A 19,360-nucleotide genomic window follows, 5' to 3' on the forward strand; every position below is an offset into this window, starting at 1 on the left:
ACCTGATGAAATTTACATATAATATCTAGTCGATTGTATCACCCGTGAAGCTGGACTGTAGAATGGTGCTTGAGTAGTAAATTTTGTACATTCGACAAGCGAAGTTTGTCTTAGAAGGAATTTGTTTTTGCCGTGTCTCAAAGTAATCTTCCCTGAGGCGGTTGCAAGGTTATTTCTCGAAGTGTTCTTTTTGATGAATTCGCATAAAAGTACTGGAATAGCGAATTGCGTCAAACTGAGTCGTGAAATGAAAACGGTGTAGCCTTCTATTCTTATGTAATGCCCCAGCGAGTGTATGTTGTTTGTTGTTGTCGAGTCGATTTCATTAAATTCGCATTTGTCTCTAGTTGCCCCCCCTTCATGACCTAATTTAACGTATTTCTCTCCGACATGTCAGTATACAAGTCACTAGTTTGTCAAAATTGGTTGCCCTCATACTAAATTTGGTATACAGAGAGGGATGTAAATGTAAATGTAACTTTAAACTTCACAAAGGAGCAAACTCATTTATGACTGTTGTAAACTTGCCCGTCTCATGTAGAACCTACAGTGTGGACCATTCGTCAGCTTGAGTCTTATTGACCTTGTGGATGGGGTCAGATATCGTGTGCGCTAAAATAGAAAAGTTTGTTAGGATAAGCGGTTCGTCGACTCGGGGCTATTGTTGCCGCGTTTACTTTATCAGGAGCACTATATGAGGTCTCGGCTATCTATATTTGCTTGCTCGCTAAGCAAGAACATATCAACACTTATATAGACTGTGTTTGCTTTGACATTGCCGACGCATTGAAAATATCCTACAAAACTTGCTTTCCCGGAAGAAGGATAACTCAACAACATCTACGATTGATGTTTCCGGTGTACGAATATACCAGCGTAACGCTGATACCCAATCACCGTAGCAGCCACAAAATCACTCTTGTGATTGTCGTTCTTTTTGAACTTGTGGATTGCAATGTTCTAGTGAATTCGTTGCATCGGATCTTTATACCCACTTTTCAGCGTGGATGCGCGACTTTTAATATTGGTTAGTAAGCCTAGTCAGCCAGCCAGCCTACCCAATCGTTATCCATTGCACTGCGGTACCATCACTTGTGTGAAATGGGATGTAATTATGCATATGTAATCGTACGATGCACTGAGCCCTGTTTTGTTAGCTGGTTGGTGAAGAATTGGAATACGTAAATAAATTTCATGAATCAATAGCTGAGTACACCCCCAATGTCCTATACCTGTTATTATGATGTCTATACTTTGAACTACGACCAATCTATACGTACAAGTCCCGTGCCAACACGCTATTTTGCCATTATTTCGAATGTCAAATTGCAAAGAATATATATGATTCCTCATGACAGTTTGAATTCCGTTTATTGGTTTAATGTTATATTATTTTTCATTTGTTCAATGATAAGAACTAATCCATCGTAATGTGAGATAGCGCTGTAATGATAGCTATATCAATAGTGCATCCAACAATCTAATTCTGTCCTTTGATATTGTGGTAGCCTTTTCACGATGAATAATGGCGTGCAGTTCAGTAGCCTATCTGTCGGTGTATTTTACTGCAGTTCTCTGTATGGGTGGTTGGTAACGAAGTACTTCAATTATGGAGTATACTAGTTTTTGACAACTTGCAATAAGTGTTTTCGTTCTTCGGCTCCCTTCTAAATAACGGACTTTTTAGTCAGTACTAAATAATTGTATACATCACGATAACTGTCTATGACTATCGTTTCGAAGATTCACACCTGTCTCTTGCGTCATTACTGATTTTGCGTTGGGAGTGAAAATGCACCCAACAATTTTTCACGCGACCTCTGACTGCTAAAAGTAGCCTGTACATATGACCCCTCGATCGAATCTACTTTTTTACTTGAAGCCTGTTCAGATCTCTATTTTATGCTCCCACTTCATGTAGTTTTGACATGTTTTTGAAGTAGCTATCTACTTGTAAATGAGTAGTAATATTTGAAGGTTCTACGTCTACTTGGCTACCAACGCTGGCTTCTTTTACCACCTCTGGTCTTCTGCACAAAGAGATTGTTTAATAAGACCGCATTCTCGGCAATATTGTGCACAATCAAAGATTGTGGATTCTGAAAACATAATCTTTTATCGACTACCCGCGTAGTTTCCGTCCTTCTGAAATGTGTTTTTATGCGCGATTTCTCGCTATTGGTAATCCGAGCATCGTGTTTTGAGGATTGAATGATGCTTTTAAATTGGATTACAACTTTGTAATGGAACTTTTATCGCTGTGTCAACTTTCACGATGACACAATGCGTCACGTCGGTTTTAACAGTAATCTCTCTAATAAAGTAGACCCATACATTTTATTGTGGATCTTTTATTCGTCTCATTCACTTGATCCAATAGTGTTTGGCCGGTGTCTTTCAACCCCGGACTAACGCAGAGCCCACGTATGGGGTCATAAAATTAGTATTAAACTCGAACGTTAACTTAAGCGAAAGTACAGGATCGATGTTCAAATATCTCCTCTAAAGCAAACAGCATTCTCAATGGTTGATGTAGCTAATAGCATTTATGTCCTGTTATGTCTATCAGTTGCTTTGTTTATATAAAATTGTTTACATGCTTCCCCTACTCTAGGAAGGTGTTGTAATTTTATTTTCGTGCAAATTAATGCGTAATAAACCTTCGACAGCTTCGCTAACGTTCGGTAGTATACTGGAGAACGCAGCGACTGCATGAGTCGAGTACTGTAAATTCAATGAGATTCCAAATTCATTGTCCACTGTCCAGTGTAGACTTACCGAATGCCTGTGTGCTATTGCTGGTATATTGTCGCCAAAGGATTTTTCGACAAATATCGATTGGTCCAAATATGATCTTTTCCGGTTTTGTGGTGTAGTATTGCGGCCTCGATAACTTAAATACGCATCTAATTTTGTGCCCAGAGTGCCCAGTGGGCACTGCCCACGCTCCGTACTACCAAATACGTAATATCACGTGTGGTATACTGGTATTGCAGAGCAATTTATCGCGATCGATGGAATCGTGTCTGGCTGTCAATGTGTATGTAAACCAATATTACTGTATATTCGTCGGTTGAATTGCGATTGTGAAATCATAATGGGTGACCGGTAAAATAGTACCGTAATAGCAAGTAGGCGGTTTATGAAGAGAGGCGTTCAGCACATCGATTTCAAAACGGACACTGCGTTTCACAATAGGATTACCGACTTTCCAACGTCAGGTGCTGGGAAAAGGAAAATGTTTTCAACAATTGAATGATCCTGTAGCGGCAGTACAGACACAATTGCAATGAAGCTCATAATTTAGGAGTGGAAGGCATGCAAAGCATGACTGTCTGAACGTTACGAACAGTGACCATGACCAAATATCCGCTCATGAAATTCACATGGCACTGGCGCCAAGATAGATTAACATTGATTGCGTTTTGTGATCCATACTCATCTCTAAGTCGGATGCTGATGATAACGAGCAGGATCCTACATCATCTTTGTTATATGGTAACAATAGTACTGTCACATTTTACTACATAACCTAGTTAGTTTTGCATGCTTTCCCACGGTCAAAAGTTTAAGTTCATTCGGTAATTTCGGTTTCTTCGTCTCGCAAATGCACCAGCGGCCGATTGAAAAAGTTTGGCAAATTACATATAATAATAGGTGTCATATCAAGAACAGGAGCGAAATTACACGTTAATACGCGCTGATTTACAGCTCCTGTCTCAACAAAACAGCGCTACCATGCACCTGATGCGACTTTATTCTCCTTAAGAATCCTTTGAATAAAATTACGTGTTTCGCCATTTTTGTAACACTTCCGTTCACGACGGAAATCGATTTCGGGTTTTAGTTACTTTTTAACGCTGTGGGATTATAATATAATGTATTTAATTATGTAATTCACCGCGTACGAAGCCTGATTTCATGCGCATGCATAAATTGTATTTATTTGCCAGGTGCATAAACTGACATTCAGAACACAACTGCACAGTGCACAGTGTACATACTATAAACATTCACTCGCGAATTTTGACTTTCTATTATTATCACAAAACAAGGAGTACATTATACTATGTAAAAACGTCTGAAGGGACAAAAACACATCAACGAAATTACGAGGGACGATACACCGAGCGGCGTGGTGATAAAACGAAAACAAAATGGTTATCGTTTCCTTTAGCCATAGATCCGCATAATTCTACTCAGTTATTCACGGATAACTTGGCCAAGTTGTTGTAGGCCGTATCAGTACAGAGTTCATGCATACGATGTATATTTCTCTCTACGAATAAGCGCCGTTCCCGGTAAAGGCAATCCAGGTTGTTGTGATCTTCGCAATAAACTGACAATGTAGAATTGGATCCGAGTCAACTGGACAGGAAATTATCTGCGTTGTTATGTCGTCGGAACCTCCCGCTTCGGTCATTCATTAGTCACGTAGGTAGCGCGGTGGCCAATTGCCGCTACTTCGATAATATTGTCACGCAATATGAACAAAGTCTACCGTTATGCCCTTTCTATAGCAAAAAGCATCTGAAAAAGTGGTATTTGTCACAGGTGGAATGCTGCAGACCACAATAACATGGCATGCGTACTATATTTGCTATCCACATCTCACTGTATTTTGTCACTTGTCCCGTGAACATTTCGGACAAAGAGTAAAATTGTGTTTGCTGGTCTCAGCGGTATAAACCAACGCCAATGTGGTGTACATTTGTGACATCAGCCAGCTCGTATGACTTATAATGATGATTGAAACAAGTGTTTTCATAATGTATAATTGTACATGAATGGTTGAGTGTTTTTACTCTACCTTAATGAACTTGCTGACCAACTAACAGATGTTTCCACGCGTTGACGAATTTGTCTAACACGACGAGCCATACACATGAGCTTGCAGATTTCTGTTGATGACCCAAGCCCTTATATATAAGTAATATATGCGAAATAATACTGGGATACGGCATACAAAGCCATCTGCGTTGTAATCAAACTTAATCAACAACAACAACCACATTCCGAGAATCGCAAATGTGCAACGGTGCAGTACAGTGTACACGTGTGCAAGTACATCTCTTTGGACTATACACGCTCCCTTGCAAATTATGCGCGCCGCTAATTTACCTCGTTTTGGGATTATTGGCAATGTTTTCATGTCAGCGCTAATAATCCCACTCATGGAGTGTATTTCTTCGAAGCAAAGTCGGCGTAATGCGCGGAACATGCGGCTAAAATCCGTTTCGAAAATCTGCCTCTATCCGCGTTTGTCATTCGTCGGTGTTCCGATTCCAGGAATTTTCTATCGGTGAAAATATTCTTGTAACTCTCAAAACGATGAAGATAATATCTCATCCCGACTCTTCCACATTGCTTGTCATCTTGTAAGTTTCAGCATTACTTTGTTTCGCCGTACCGATGTATGATGATCATAAGGAAATCGTTGTCAATTATAGAGCCGATTGGTCAATTTTATTCTCCGGCTTCGATTGGATTGTCCGGAATCTAATGGGCCCATCAATACGGTGATAATACATCTCATTGCGAAACTGTTGTATCTATAGAGTAGACATAATGCCACGGAAAAAGTGTTTTAGACCGGGTGGACAGTGGACAAGACATGGACCGGGCGTACGATTAGATTATCGTAGGCTTCCCATGGAAGATGTCTTGTTTAAATTGTGCATCGCATGAATATATAAAACGGTTTTCACATTGGTATCGATATTAATGAAATTATATTGGGGTCCTGTAAAAGATCTCTCATAAACAAAATTATATACGAGACATACGATTTTCGGTCATTCTTCAAATAAAAATTACACTGCTTTATAAAACTTTCACATTGCCGCACGCATATTGCGTCGCGGACAGCACACGCTATATACCTATACTCCCGCTCCAAACACACACACACAGACACGACATATATGGCACATGGTTGCAGCTATTGCAGCACGGCATCTATGTATGATAGTCCGATTGTTGGCTTAAAAATTGCGTTTATAAAACACCAGTGACCTTGTGATCCTAATTGACGATGCAGATATTAATTAATCCTACGAGGATCTGGTATATTTCCGGTGTCGATTGAATGATTTAATTGATTTGAATAACAATGGTTCCGTGCGACAACAATTTCACGCGAAATTATACGATTTGTTTGTGTAGGGCAAGCATTACGGCAGATGTGGCTCATTTTAACAGCCACGTTCGTTGTTGGGATATTTTTGAGTGGCGTCTGGCTCCTGCAGTGGCGCCTTTCCTTGTTTACCGAGACGATAAACGAATATAGACCAGGAAGTGGTATGAGGATCCATCTAGAACGCTGCATCCATTAATATATTGTCGCCACGGACACCGGCAGATTGACAATTTAACCGTACTATGAGACGTTGTGTCGCAAATCTGAACTTTCTATTTTTAGTAATGTCCGCGCCGAAGCCCCTCATCCTGACCTGATAGGTGAATTTCCCTTTGGTCACCCTACTCCGTAAGGATAAGGGCGATACTAACTGTCATATCCTACGTCCTATCAGTTCAATCAAAATGTGAAAATATTTCGCGACCCTCCATATTCCCACCAAGGTTTGGCGTCAATATTCGTGGTGCTGACGCCATCTTTACACGTTGTGCAGGGTCATTACTTGTCGAGGTGCGTGATAGCAGAGCTAATAACAGGTAATGTTGTGTTTCTTATGGCGCAAAATTGGATTTGACAAAAACAATCCATCGATCACTTTCCAGTAAATAGCAGGTAACTGCCACACTGCGCGTACGCGTGTATATTGTTTTAGAAATGGAAAGCGGGCGTGTCCCGCAGGAAGTACAGTATGTTTTAGTTTGGAAGACTCAAATTCATCGTTTGAATCGGGTTTGAACTAATCTTTTCGAAACTATAACATTATCATACCATATATAGTGCTGTTGAAGCTTTGCTGGCAAATATTTTGTGATTTTGTTGCGGTGCGTTATTCGGTTGATTGTAAATTACCATACCGCTTTGTTGATAACAACCAAGTGTTTCTTATTGTAATTGCGATAATTTTAATTCGCGACAAACTGAATTTTGACATGCGAATAAAGGATTACTTTCAATCTGATGACGGAAAAGTATTATGCCAATATATCATCTCGTAAGTTGACCGGTAAACGGACTGGTTTGTTTTGTTTGATCGCTAATTTATCACCATTGACTCTTATTGGTAGGTAGCCTACTTATGATAACTGCTAATGGGCATATCTGTAAATGACGACGAATGATATTCGTACCCCGTCGTGCATGAAGAATCCAGCTTGGAATGTCCAGCTCTGTTTGTTCCAATCAGGCTTTCGTTTCTTGGACCGGAAGTTGTCGCATGGGCTTCATTGGGTGTAACTTCCGGTATTGTAAGAATCGCAATTTGTAGTTTAAAGTTTGAACCTAAATTCTGCGCATGGGCATATAGGAAGCAGGCAGTCCAGGCACACCCGTCGCGTAGTATCAAAGGACTTGTCGCGATTGACTTGAAGTGAATTGAGCATACTGTCGCTCTTTCTGTTTCAACTACGATGGGAATTCTGCTTTTCCCACTTTTTCAAATATCTTGAATTAATTTGACTCCGGAACACGCCGGAGATACATTGCGGTCTGTTGAGATTTTGTTACTATGCGCTTAAGAAGTGCTGAGAATCGTATGAACTGCAGTAGTTCAATTCAATAAGTCAATGTAATCCGAACACTATCGCCATGCGAGTCTGCCGACAATGAGTATTACACAACTTTAATCATGGCGACAGTCTGTAGTAAGCAATGCCATAACTTGTTATTTATTCCAACATATATAGTAGAACCATACATCACATGATAATGCATCATAACAATAACATAAATAGCAATTGTACATGTGATCCCTAAAGTGTTGGGCCAGGAATAGATAGATTTCTCAATGTTGAGTGAATGAGTATTGCTGTGCCTTGTTTACTGAAGAGATTGGTCGACTCATACCCCACACGCGTAACAAATGCAACTCATGCGTGGAACCTTGTACGTTGTGCGTAGCCGGATTTAATGACTGTTGGCCTTGAACGCAATGTAAATCGATTTGCATCGCATTATCTCGGCAAAAGTTCGTACGACTGCATTACATTTGCTGACAAGTGCGGAACGCTGTAATAATGAAACATTTGGGGCGTGCTGTAATAAGTTTGAGATTGGCAACCGTTTGTGCAATCTGTGGTCTTATTTCACGGAGTCAGTCCTCAGCCAGCGTCATGAAATGACGGGTCATAATGACACCGCAAATCCATCAATATTTCATGCCATATCTGTGAAATTTGTCCATACTTGAATTCAGTATGTGTTCACAAATATATGTCGTTAGAAACGAGTTTACTTGCTATGATGCTATTGGAAAACGTGCGCATTGTTCGTCACTGATTCATGAATCGCCAACGGCAATATTTTCGCAGTTGCCTTCTTGTTATGGCCGAACACTTCGCTAACGATGTTGTCTACGTTTGTGAGGTGTGTTAATTAAAAACGATGGGTACATATCTCAAGTGATTATCATCTTGCCGAACAGATTTCTGGAACTACGGGAATGAATCTATGAATCAGTGTAGTATTATTTATATTCCGTCAAGGATTCCTGATCTTTAGTGGATTGATCATCGAACTAATTGGAAGCTTGATCAGTTAAAAAATGTGCATACCCTACCTACCTGAGGTTATTTTCAATTTTCCTATAAAACGAAATTATTATAATTATTTAAATTTTATCTCGTAGGCACTGATCGAACACCTGACAACTGTGCCGGTATGAGATAGTAGATAGAATATACCAAGACGTAAGTCTTGTTAGCGTATCGATTGTATTATGTAGCTGGCTTGCTAACTATAAATAGGATAGACCTTCAACGTCATTTCCTAATTAGCGATTATGATCGTGGGAACTCTACTTGGTCTACAGTTTTCAATCATACATGTAGTATGTAGTATACTGAACAATGTATACTGTATTTATACTGTATAGTGTATACTCAATTAAAATAGGCCTCCACTAGTCGCACTTCTACACTTCAAAAAAATAAACAGTGTAGTTCTTCAAGGTATTGAAAATATCTGCTGCTGGCGTTGCGGAGCGAATAAACGTTCTCCTATCACGAACAATGGAAATAGTATAAATATATCCATCTTTTTACTGAATACTGAGTAGGCGTACGCTTGAGTTAACATCTTAAGTATTTTCGGCTCGACATCGCTGACATCTTTCATTTCCGTTGTGATCTGTATCAGCTCACCCTATGCCGCTAATGATGTATGACATCCGCTTCATAGTGAATGCCTATTTATACGTAAAATATGTATATTCTTCTGCTGTAAAATGTGGTTTGCAATACTTATCTCGAAGTATCTTTCTGATAACCGTACTCGCGTGCTTTAGTTCTGATATTCGATAAAGGCAAGCCCGTGTTTCGTATTTCGTGATCAACAGAATACACTCGGCGACTTGAAATGAGCCGGGGGGAAATCCCCTACTTCAGTCGCGCTCCGGTAGTCAAAATAGTAGACTGCCATTGGGTTGAACCGGTAATACCTCAATGCGCCTCACACGTTGATTCGTTAGGGACATTATCGTGCTGGATTCGTGGCGAGTAGTCGGGTGCTTGTTTGGTAATGTTTGACACAAGAATTCAAAAAACGACACCTACATGATTGTGAAATCAGTATTATTTAGAGTGGAGTCATTTGCAAATATACTCATAATATAATGACTCATTTGTTGAATCACCCCATTTATTCACAGAACGAAAAGAATGCATGGGCACTAATGCGGAGATGTCTTATCCCATGGATCTCCTGCAACATTACAGCGGACTTGTTAAAAGATACACCAATTGCACGTACGTTAACGGAAACTTGGAAATTACCGGAATCCCGGAGAATATGGACATGTCGTTTGTGAAGGTATGATTTTCAAATGGAACAGAACATAACGATTGAGCATTTAGGCTAGTTTTACAAGGAATTGTTGACATACATTTCTTTGCTCTGTAGTAATATCTCCTACTCCTAGAATGGTATAATATGCATGAAAGAAAAATACTGTGTTTTGCGGTTCTTTTGTTAATACAGAAATGGCATTTGAAGTCATCATAAAATAGTTACAGTTGATAATGCATCTTACTAATATGCTACCTATTTATTCAAGGCTGAGTTTGCCTTACACGCGCTAAATAAATTTTCAGCAGTTCCATGTGCTAAATCGGTTATTTTCAAGTTTTGCTTGAACTTACTTGCGCATAGTGGTCAGGGGGTTCAGGACGTCACTTCGCTATCTTGTCTCTCCCAATTTCAGTCCCTTGCCCCATACTATCGGAACTAGAAGTATGCATAGTTGCATACTGATATGCGAGCACAATCCTGAAAAGTATATAAAGATGCTTTTTCAAACAATCATCCCTTCTCAAGTCGAACCTATAGTTATATTCACACTCATCGCAATAGCGTTTATGTGGAATTCAACCATGCACTTTTCGTGGTCTAGTATAAATGGCAAGCAACCTAATCGCCTTGCGTTCCAACGGTATCACGTAGGTCCTGGTCATTTCTCCTCGTCACTCACTTCACTCGTAGCATTTAATTACTATGTTTCAATAATTTGTAATGGTCACGAACAGTACAGCTTCCGGGAGCTGTGTTCCGCAATGTGACGACTTTGTTGATATCTTTATGTTTAAGCATCGTATCGACAGAAGTGTTTATGCAGGATATAGTTAATATCATTAGATGCTTAATTACAACTCTTGAATATTCTGTGGGATATTTCAAATTCAGTTACTTTCCAACGCCAAGTCAAGTGTTTTCGTTTACAACGTATACAAACGTAATGCGTGACAATATCTCTTAGTCCTATGGAGATGTTACTATTTTACTTCAAGTCACCATTGTTTTAAAAGATTACAGTGTCACAATTTATATTCTGCATTATCTATGTCGACGTAAGATTGTTTGCTGCCGAATCTAGACGACGTGCTCATGTATATGATTTCGCTTAAATTCGATGGGAAATGTAGACCATCACCCTCGTAAGCGAGAAAATATGACAACAAATCTACAGTACTGACCGGTTCCATGCTTATTACAGGACATCGAAATCGTCACCGGATACGTAATCATAGCCATGAACAAGGTCGACTACGTACCACTCGAAAACTTGATGGTTATTCGCGGTCAAGAATTGTATCATGACAAGGACGCCCTTTACGTATCAGTAAATATCAATAGAGATTTACCGTTTGTTGGACTCAAAGCAGTCGGGTGAGTAAATTTTTGTGATGTTGTTCCCTGTTAGTTTGACATCTCGGTGCATTTGATTTGTTTGGGGGAGGGGGGGGTGTAAACTGTGTAATGATTTCTCTGTTGCTATAAAATGAAATCGTGTCAATGGGGAACACTTTCGATCCATTCTCCTGGGGCGGTATTTTTAGATATCTCTAATTTTTACGTTTAATGCACGTTAATTGAATCGCGTTACATAGTTTGAACTTCATAGTTCAGATGCCGGGGTCGAATGTACAGTTAGATGAGGGTACGTTAGGTGTATCATATAGAGCCGAACAAAACATTACAACCGTGAATGCTCTATTAATGTTTTTTTGTGCTTATCGTAGACAGATTTCGGCCACTCATCTAAAAGATATATAGTGTAAATATATGGTGAAAATAGGTGTATTTACTAGTTCTCCACTATAGCGTAGGGTGCAAATCAGGTCATCGGCAGTTCGACACTTTCTGGTATCCAGTGGGTGAGAACCAGTCAAATACATCACTAATCCTTATTGAGATATATCTCAGGGGTGTAGTGGGATCTATTAACATGATCAAACTTATGCGCCTTCTTGGGGTCGTACACGAAAAAGAACCCACTATACCCCCGGAATTAGTGTACTTGAGTCGTTTTCATCAATTGGCGTGGGTATGAAAGCAACATTTGATGTCAGAAGGTTCTATTGGCCTATTCTTCACGCTACGCTATGGTACGAATTTAGTTAATACACTTACCCCCAATATATCTCAAAATTTGGTAACAGAAATTACCATTTATGTGATTTGCATCCTACGGTGGCAATCGGCGAATACAGGATTTTCGTTTACAGTGGAGCGCATCTCACCTTGATTTCCTAACTGATAATTTACGTTTTTAGTCTTGGTTGTTAATGCGTGACGCATAATCAGAGGGATTCGACAGTCGCAAGAGAATTTTTTCCACTCAGTAAATCATTTTAATGCTCATAAGAACTCTATGCCTCCTTGTTATTTGATGTAATTTAATAAAAAAACTTCCTCTGGTATTTCGTCCGCAACCCGGCAACATCAACCGCCTCGCTTGGGTGCGCCGCCAAAGGTCACAACGGCATTTGATATTCATTATTACCTCTCGCACGGGAGCTAGATTCGATTATAAAAGTGAATAATCGAATTGGCTCAAATTTGCGCCGTCACAAACGTAGCGAAATGAAATCACAATTTACGGAGACCAGCGGCGAAAAACAACATCGTTCCGCGTAAAAAGAGGCCGAGTGGTTCGCGGCCGCTGCGTCTTGCGCAGGGATGGTATCATGTTGTCGCTAGATGGTCAGAGAGCGAATATAATTATGATCAGCGTAATTTTATAAACCCTTCTACTTGATGCTTGTCTTACTTGTTCCGTATGCTAAAGTCACGACGGCCGGCAAATCTTATTAACAATCACCTTTCGATTAAACGAATAACGAAGCCCTTAAAACGAGTACGTGACAGCGTATCCAAAAATTACGTCATAATTTCATTGAGACACTACTTGCAAAATGCCGTTACAATAAACAATATCCGTGGTTTGGGAGAAAGAGGTTGGGTAATCCCTGCTGATTTGGTCCATGGCGAGCAACCGAGTATCTAAGTGGTCAGCAATTCAGCATTACTGCTCAACTACAAGTAGAACTAATGCCGTGAATTTATTCTACTCAGTTACCAGTAGAAGTAGAGACTTCTTAAATACGTCTAAACACTTTGAAGTAGAAATAGAAAGTTAAAGATCTCTAATGAGTGCTCAAGTAAGGGGTTTTAAAAGTAAATTTGGTCGAGACGTCGTATATTGAGCCGGAGGTTAGATTGAGATATACTTTTTAAATTGAAACACGCGTCTTTCTTTGCCACCGACACAAAGTAACTGATAATGGCACTATATAATTCGATGCACTTATCGAAAAATATTTAGTTACCATGAAATAGGGAAATGGTTTCGACTAGTCGTTATGACATTCCAAAAACTACTTTTTACTTTGATAAATCCAAAGTGTAAAAAAGTGAGTAATTTTACTGTAAGGAATCTGAAAAGATATTCCGTTGAGTATGTAACGCAAGCCTACTCGAGAGTAGTTGAGAAAAAGAAGAAGTACTTCTTTAACGACTGCCTCTGAGAGCAACTATACTGTCAGACCTACGACTTAAAATATTCATTTTTGTTTTTCACAATTGGCGACATCATCTCTGCCAACAAAACCAGGGATTTTGAGGCGTGGAATTATGGATGTTGTTGCTCCAAGCTCACATCCTGGCTTTGCCCATACGCGGACGATATGAACGCGCCGTTCCCACGTTGCGCCTTCTCGTGTGACGCTGCCGCAGTCGCGCGATTTCCTTTCAGCGCGTGGTTCTCATAGATTCTCTGGAATCCCCCTCTATGTAGTGTCGCGCAACCAACCATACATACGCGGTGACGCGAACGGTATTAGACCCGAAACTATCCCCGAATATTCAACGATTTCTGGGTGCGGTGCGCCGCAAAACTGGACAGATCAATATATTGTTATTCGATTAAACGCCTTTGGGAGATTTTCAAGTAAATGGAGCTGTATTCGATCACACGTCACCGCGCTACGTCATACAGTCGCGTTAGTGTCGCGAGCATCAAATATTTATGTTTGGCTATAAAAGAAAAATCCGCGCGTTTACGCGGCTCCTGGATTACGTTAAGAATTAAACATTTTCTGTGATGTCTGTTGACGTTATCAATGCTGTAATCGTCTAGTGCGAAAAAGCGCTATTTTTACTAGACTTGTACTACTGTGCGTGATATTATTGGATTTTTCTCTTATGCTATCGTCATTCAATGACTTCTAATTTGAGAGAAATAATTGTCTTTGGTGCTACGTCACTATTTCGTTTACTCGTCATTTTTTTTCTTAAAAGTCACTATTATTGGCATACTTTTATACAGTCGTATCCCCATGAGGGTCTTCATACCGCTTTTACAATTTTAGCACCATTCCGCCATTGGTATTACTACGCCACAATAAAAATGTCGCATAGTTGACATTTTTCATACCTTGCCCCATCGTTAATTCGATATCATAGGCCAGCTGCTAATTCTGATGCAAAGGTAAATGATGGGGGTTACGCATAACACAATATGTGTCTTCCATCCACGATCCGTAGCAGGGCTGCTCAACTGAAGGACCTTTTCAGTGCTGGATCCGGACCTTATATCTTTCTCAGTATTTACTTAGTTTCTTAACAAAACCAAATTCAATATTGTTGATTTGACTAACAGAACAACAAATGGATTTCGGTTGTTGCTTTTTGTAACACCGCTGTCCCAGATTTTGTATATTGTTTTACCGTACAACATTTGTATGAGTGTAAATTATTTCATGAGAGTTATATAGTTGAGTATCTCTGGCCTGTACCATAGTACATCCGCGCTCCACCGCACGCTGTTCCATTTCTTCTAGATTCGCGCGAAATTATTGAATTTCTGATTATTTCCCAGGCTCAAGTCTTTGACTGAAATTCAGCGCGGAAACATCCACTTCACCGAGAATCATTTACTCTGTTACGTCGACACGATTAACTGGTTAGACATCATCAATCCGACCGCAAGAGAAAAGAATGGATGGTCCGTGTATATCAACAACACACGAGATCCGGCAATAACCTGTGAGTACCTTCTCGGGGAATCATAATGGAAATGTGGAAAATCCAATTTAGGAATTGGAAGGTCAAGTTTCGCTTCGTATTCGCATTTGAGTGAAGATGCGTAATGTGACTTTTCGCGGGATGCGGATATTATAAGTCGCGACAGTGCTTCGCGGTCGCTTGGTTTTGCCGTTTGTTAAACTTTCCAATCGAACTCTTGGTACAGCAAAGCGCGGGAGTAGACGCTTACGCCGGATGCGGCGGTGCCAATGTGACGGCGGACCGCCAGTTAATGTTCTTCGTTGGTGGCGTGCGTTTTAAGGTCGGGGTCAGAGGTAGATATACACACGAGGAATTTGTTCTACATATGTGACATTCTTCATATTGCCCCTTGTATTGTTACCGCTGAAGGTATGTTGCAACCATGACGTGTAGAAGATCTTTGCAAACAGTTTTGTAGATATTTTCCGAGATTCATACGACGCTCCGCATCGAATCGCCTTATATAGGTATTTTTCTTAAGGGTATTGCCATTGACTGATAGCGGGACTTGTAATGTAATCTGTAGAACTTCCTAGCGTCACGCACACCTGCACTCACTGCTCTAACAAACTCGCAACATTACTGGTGATTGTGACGTGAGAGTAAAGCAGTGTTTTCTGCATCAGATAAGAATCGCTCCAAGTATGACTAAAAACATTATAGCGATTACAAGAAGCTTGCGGTAGGATCTAAGATTACCGACGCAGCCTGGTTTTGAGTGCTGTAAAAATTGGGATTTTGCAGCCATTGTCTCTCTCTATGGTCAATATCATGAAACTGAATCTGATCATTACACTCATAAAAAGAATACGAATCAACCAGTTGCTAAGCAGAATTGGATCAGTAATAAATGATTTCCTGGGTTGAGTTCCGAGCAGGTCTAACCGTCTGAAACGCGTACGCAGCACCAGCCATTCATCACTTACGTAGGTGCTGCAAGCGTAGAAGCTGAGCAAGTTAGCACAGGTGTTTTGCAGATTGCCCATATGCACAAGCGCGCCTAAATGGAGCGCGAGAGTGGGTGATTAAAACACACGCCTGTCGCGTTATAACGCGTGAATATGAAACCAAGCGTAGGTGTTACTCCAGCTGACCTAACCGATAAACAACCCTAGGACAATAATGGCGAAGGAAGATGTACCAGTGGGTCGCAAAGAGAACTCCGATTTTACACAAAATTCTGGAAACTATTCTATTGCACTATTGAACATTGAACTATGAGAGTTTGTCAAAGCGTCGATCAGTTTACTATTAGTGATACTCAATGCGATTTGAAATCGGACATGGAACTTCTGTGCTGAACATTATGTTCCTCGTCTATTCATATACTGCTAGTTATTTATAATAGTAATCCCAAATTTCTTGGGATATTGGATCGTCGCAGTTGGTCTTCGGTCTTCTATTCATTACATCACTATACATCTTGGCGAAATTTGCTTGGAAGAAAATAGGTTGCAGATGTAGTATTAACGGTTTCGATATCAATATGATCTCATTCTACACTTGACCGATATTATTATTGATTATATTATTATTATTATTCCGAACTGCCGACTTACAGGAAAACAAATCGGGATGAGTTCGGACTTCGGGATCTTATTTAAATAATAACTTAATAATGAAAAGTACAAGTAAGCAGACGGTTGACAAAACATTCGCAGATGAAATGGAGTCGCGGGAGGCCTTCAGATATACCATTGATAAATTACCCGGCAATCTAAACCTGTTGAAGGGCCGGTTAAACGCAACTTTGCGCAATTGCGCGTGCAGTCACTTGATCTACCATGGGAAGCGATTATGAATCAACTATTTTACAACCCCGCCTCCGAATGTGTTGTTTATGCAGACAACATTTAAGGCAGTGGGAACATTTCCTCAAGTCAAAAAGAGGTCACGCGATTCGGCTGACATAACCCTCTTTGTGACGCGTGATTAGGCAGTTGAATGACGTGACACAAATTGTCAACTTCTAACGCTCCGTAAGCAGCGAGACTTCACGCATTATAAGTTATAACAAATCGAATTTGCAAACTGGGTACAATACCGATGAAATGAGCTGTCGATATGAGAATTTATCATCTCAACCCACGTGCGGTTTTCACCCATTTTACACAGTACGAACTACGAAGAATATCGTGAAGTACGTAGTACGGAATTCCTGACACCGGACAGACGAAGCATACTAGGCAAATAGATCTGGTCGAATAGTTGAATTAGGAATCAATATACGTTGGTCAACAACCATTAAATACCTTGTTCGGTGCGCACTTACCCTAGTGATTTCGTTAATCCAAGGTCTTCAAGACAATACCACCATATTCTATTACATATTTACTAATGTAGATGTTATGCGAAACGATTTTTCGCTGTCTAAAGTACCAACGGCCGGGTGTAGTCCGTGAAACGCGGCAGAGGTATTTCAAGAATGAGCCTGCCGCTAATCTCTCCGTTTTCGGTGGATTTTGTTGAACAAAATTTCGAAGCGTTCGTGAGCTGTTCGCTGATGCAGTAGATAACGCTAAGTTCTTCGGATTCATGAACTTGAAATGTATTTCTTCGTCTACTTCGCGTGTAGAATGATTGGCATGGGGCCTAGCTTGTTTTTTTCTTCTGCTAATTAAATCAACGCCCTCTTCGCACGCTATTAATGACAATAGTGTCCAGCGAAAATACGGTCGACATTGATTCATGGCGACAAGATATGCTTCAATTGACGGCAGACACGTACTTGGCTTTTTCGTAGCATGGTCAATTATATCGAACTGTACCTACCAAATTTGATTTTCCTACTCCTGGAGCTATCGGGTTATAGAGATTAATCGTACCCGTAGGAAACTTTCTCATCAATCGTAATATCGCTTCCCTTGCTCGCTAAATCAATTTGATTTATTCGTCCATGCGTTCCAAAGACACATCCCTAAACCGTTAATCTTCCATATCGGTCGGGAACATGCAATACTGCGGGTACGGTGCAAGGAGCGTGTATTCTACGAATTTCTCTCGGGTCTTGGGCCTAATTTGTTCTCGCTAACACGCAATCGATTACCAATTCCGATGTTTTGCATTTAATCCCCACACACCGTCGGTTATGGAAGGGACTATATACATACTTATATGCCATACTCAACCAAAGAGGTTCTTTTTAACAACCTGATGCCACAGTGTTGCAGTTGTCATGCGTTCGCTGTACCGTATTATTAAAATAGCATCTTTTACCGTGCACAAAGTTTCGACCAAGCTGATGTCAAACGACATGAATTATTTACCTGGTCGACGCGATAGGATTAGTAAACGTCAGGGAAGTTGCGGGAAATCGCCTTATTACCTAATATGTAATTCTTCAGACCGTCTCGCTGGTGTTGAATCTGGTCTGACCACTTTTTTATATTGATTTTCGATAAATGGGTTGAAGCTGAGTTGTTCTACATTGAGCTACATTGACTTTATAACTCCAAAACGAACCCGAACCCCCAAAATTAGCATTGTATCAAACTCTACCCCCAGCCCTAAAGGTAACCTAACCCTATCCCAACGCTAAGCCAAACTTTAATCCACATGGCCAAGTATCGCATGTTGAAATATCGCAGCATGCTGATATGTCCAGTCCACGACGCAATTGCTGATTATTATGCTAGACAGGAGCTATCACCGAGACCTCCTGTTTGATAAAATCGACCGCTACTTGGCGATATTGCATATACGTCAAACATAACTACAAATAAGGAGACCTGCAGTCGTTCCAACGTCTGTTTACTTCTTCCTACCTCTTTACAAAGGCATATTTTGATCATAAATTTAGATGGTCGGCGACAATATTTGCGAAACCGGAAGCCAGCCACGAGCAAACGAATATAAGATAACCTTGATAACCAATGCATTAATAAATGCAGTTGCAGTATGGCGAGCAATGTGGCGAGCATTAGCTTTGGGCTGGGTTTGTCTCGGCGACACCGCGAATCGGGCACGTTTGACGGATGGCTCTTCGTCACATAAATCAGATATGTTGTCAGCAAAAGATAGTATCGGTACCTTATTTCGAGTTAGATCGATCGGCTCGCAACAATAACGTCTTGTTGCCAAATAATTCAGTATGCTAGAGTTAATGACACGACACCTGCGCTATTCGTTTCGTTAGTCCGTCGAAAATGCTTATTCCTGCTGTTATCATTGTAGTCGCGATCGCATCGCTAAAATTCAAATGAGATAAAGCATTCAAAGCATTAATGAAGGTGTATTTATGTTTACGAGTTTCGTGCTTGTTTTGAGGCAGCGCGGACTTCCCATTGTACTTGAGGTATTCGTGTCATTTACACAGGCTTTTGATATTTCGAAGTAATCTTGATAAATGAGCACGAATACGCGACGACATATCGAACGGTTCAC

At 40.4% G+C, this 19,360-nt stretch overlaps 1 protein-coding gene and 1 long non-coding RNA gene across 3 annotated transcripts in view; one reads left to right on the forward strand and one right to left on the reverse strand.

The window, feature by feature from the left end:
- Positions 1-19,360, reverse strand: part of LOC145455708 (uncharacterized) — a 237,639-nt gene that overhangs the window by 174,632 nt on the left and 43,647 nt on the right. The window lies entirely within an intron of this gene.
- Positions 1-19,360, forward strand: part of LOC145455667 (epidermal growth factor receptor-like) — a 56,907-nt gene that overhangs the window by 2,367 nt on the left and 35,180 nt on the right. For both annotated transcript variants that reach the window (XM_080333647.1, XM_080333648.1), the window contains exons 2-4: positions 9,783-9,943; positions 11,124-11,296; positions 14,790-14,956. In XM_080333647.1, coding sequence (XP_080189773.1) covers positions 9,783-9,943; positions 11,124-11,296; positions 14,790-14,956 — 501 coding nt within the window. The remainder of the gene's footprint in view (positions 1-9,782; positions 9,944-11,123; positions 11,297-14,789; positions 14,957-19,360) is intronic.

The sequence above is a fragment of the Botryllus schlosseri genome, chromosome 14 (assembly GCF_051294905.1).
Source record: "Botryllus schlosseri isolate E-star chromosome 14, Bs_hap1, whole genome shotgun sequence".
In the NCBI taxonomy this organism is placed as follows: Eukaryota; Metazoa; Chordata; class Ascidiacea; order Stolidobranchia; family Styelidae; genus Botryllus; species Botryllus schlosseri.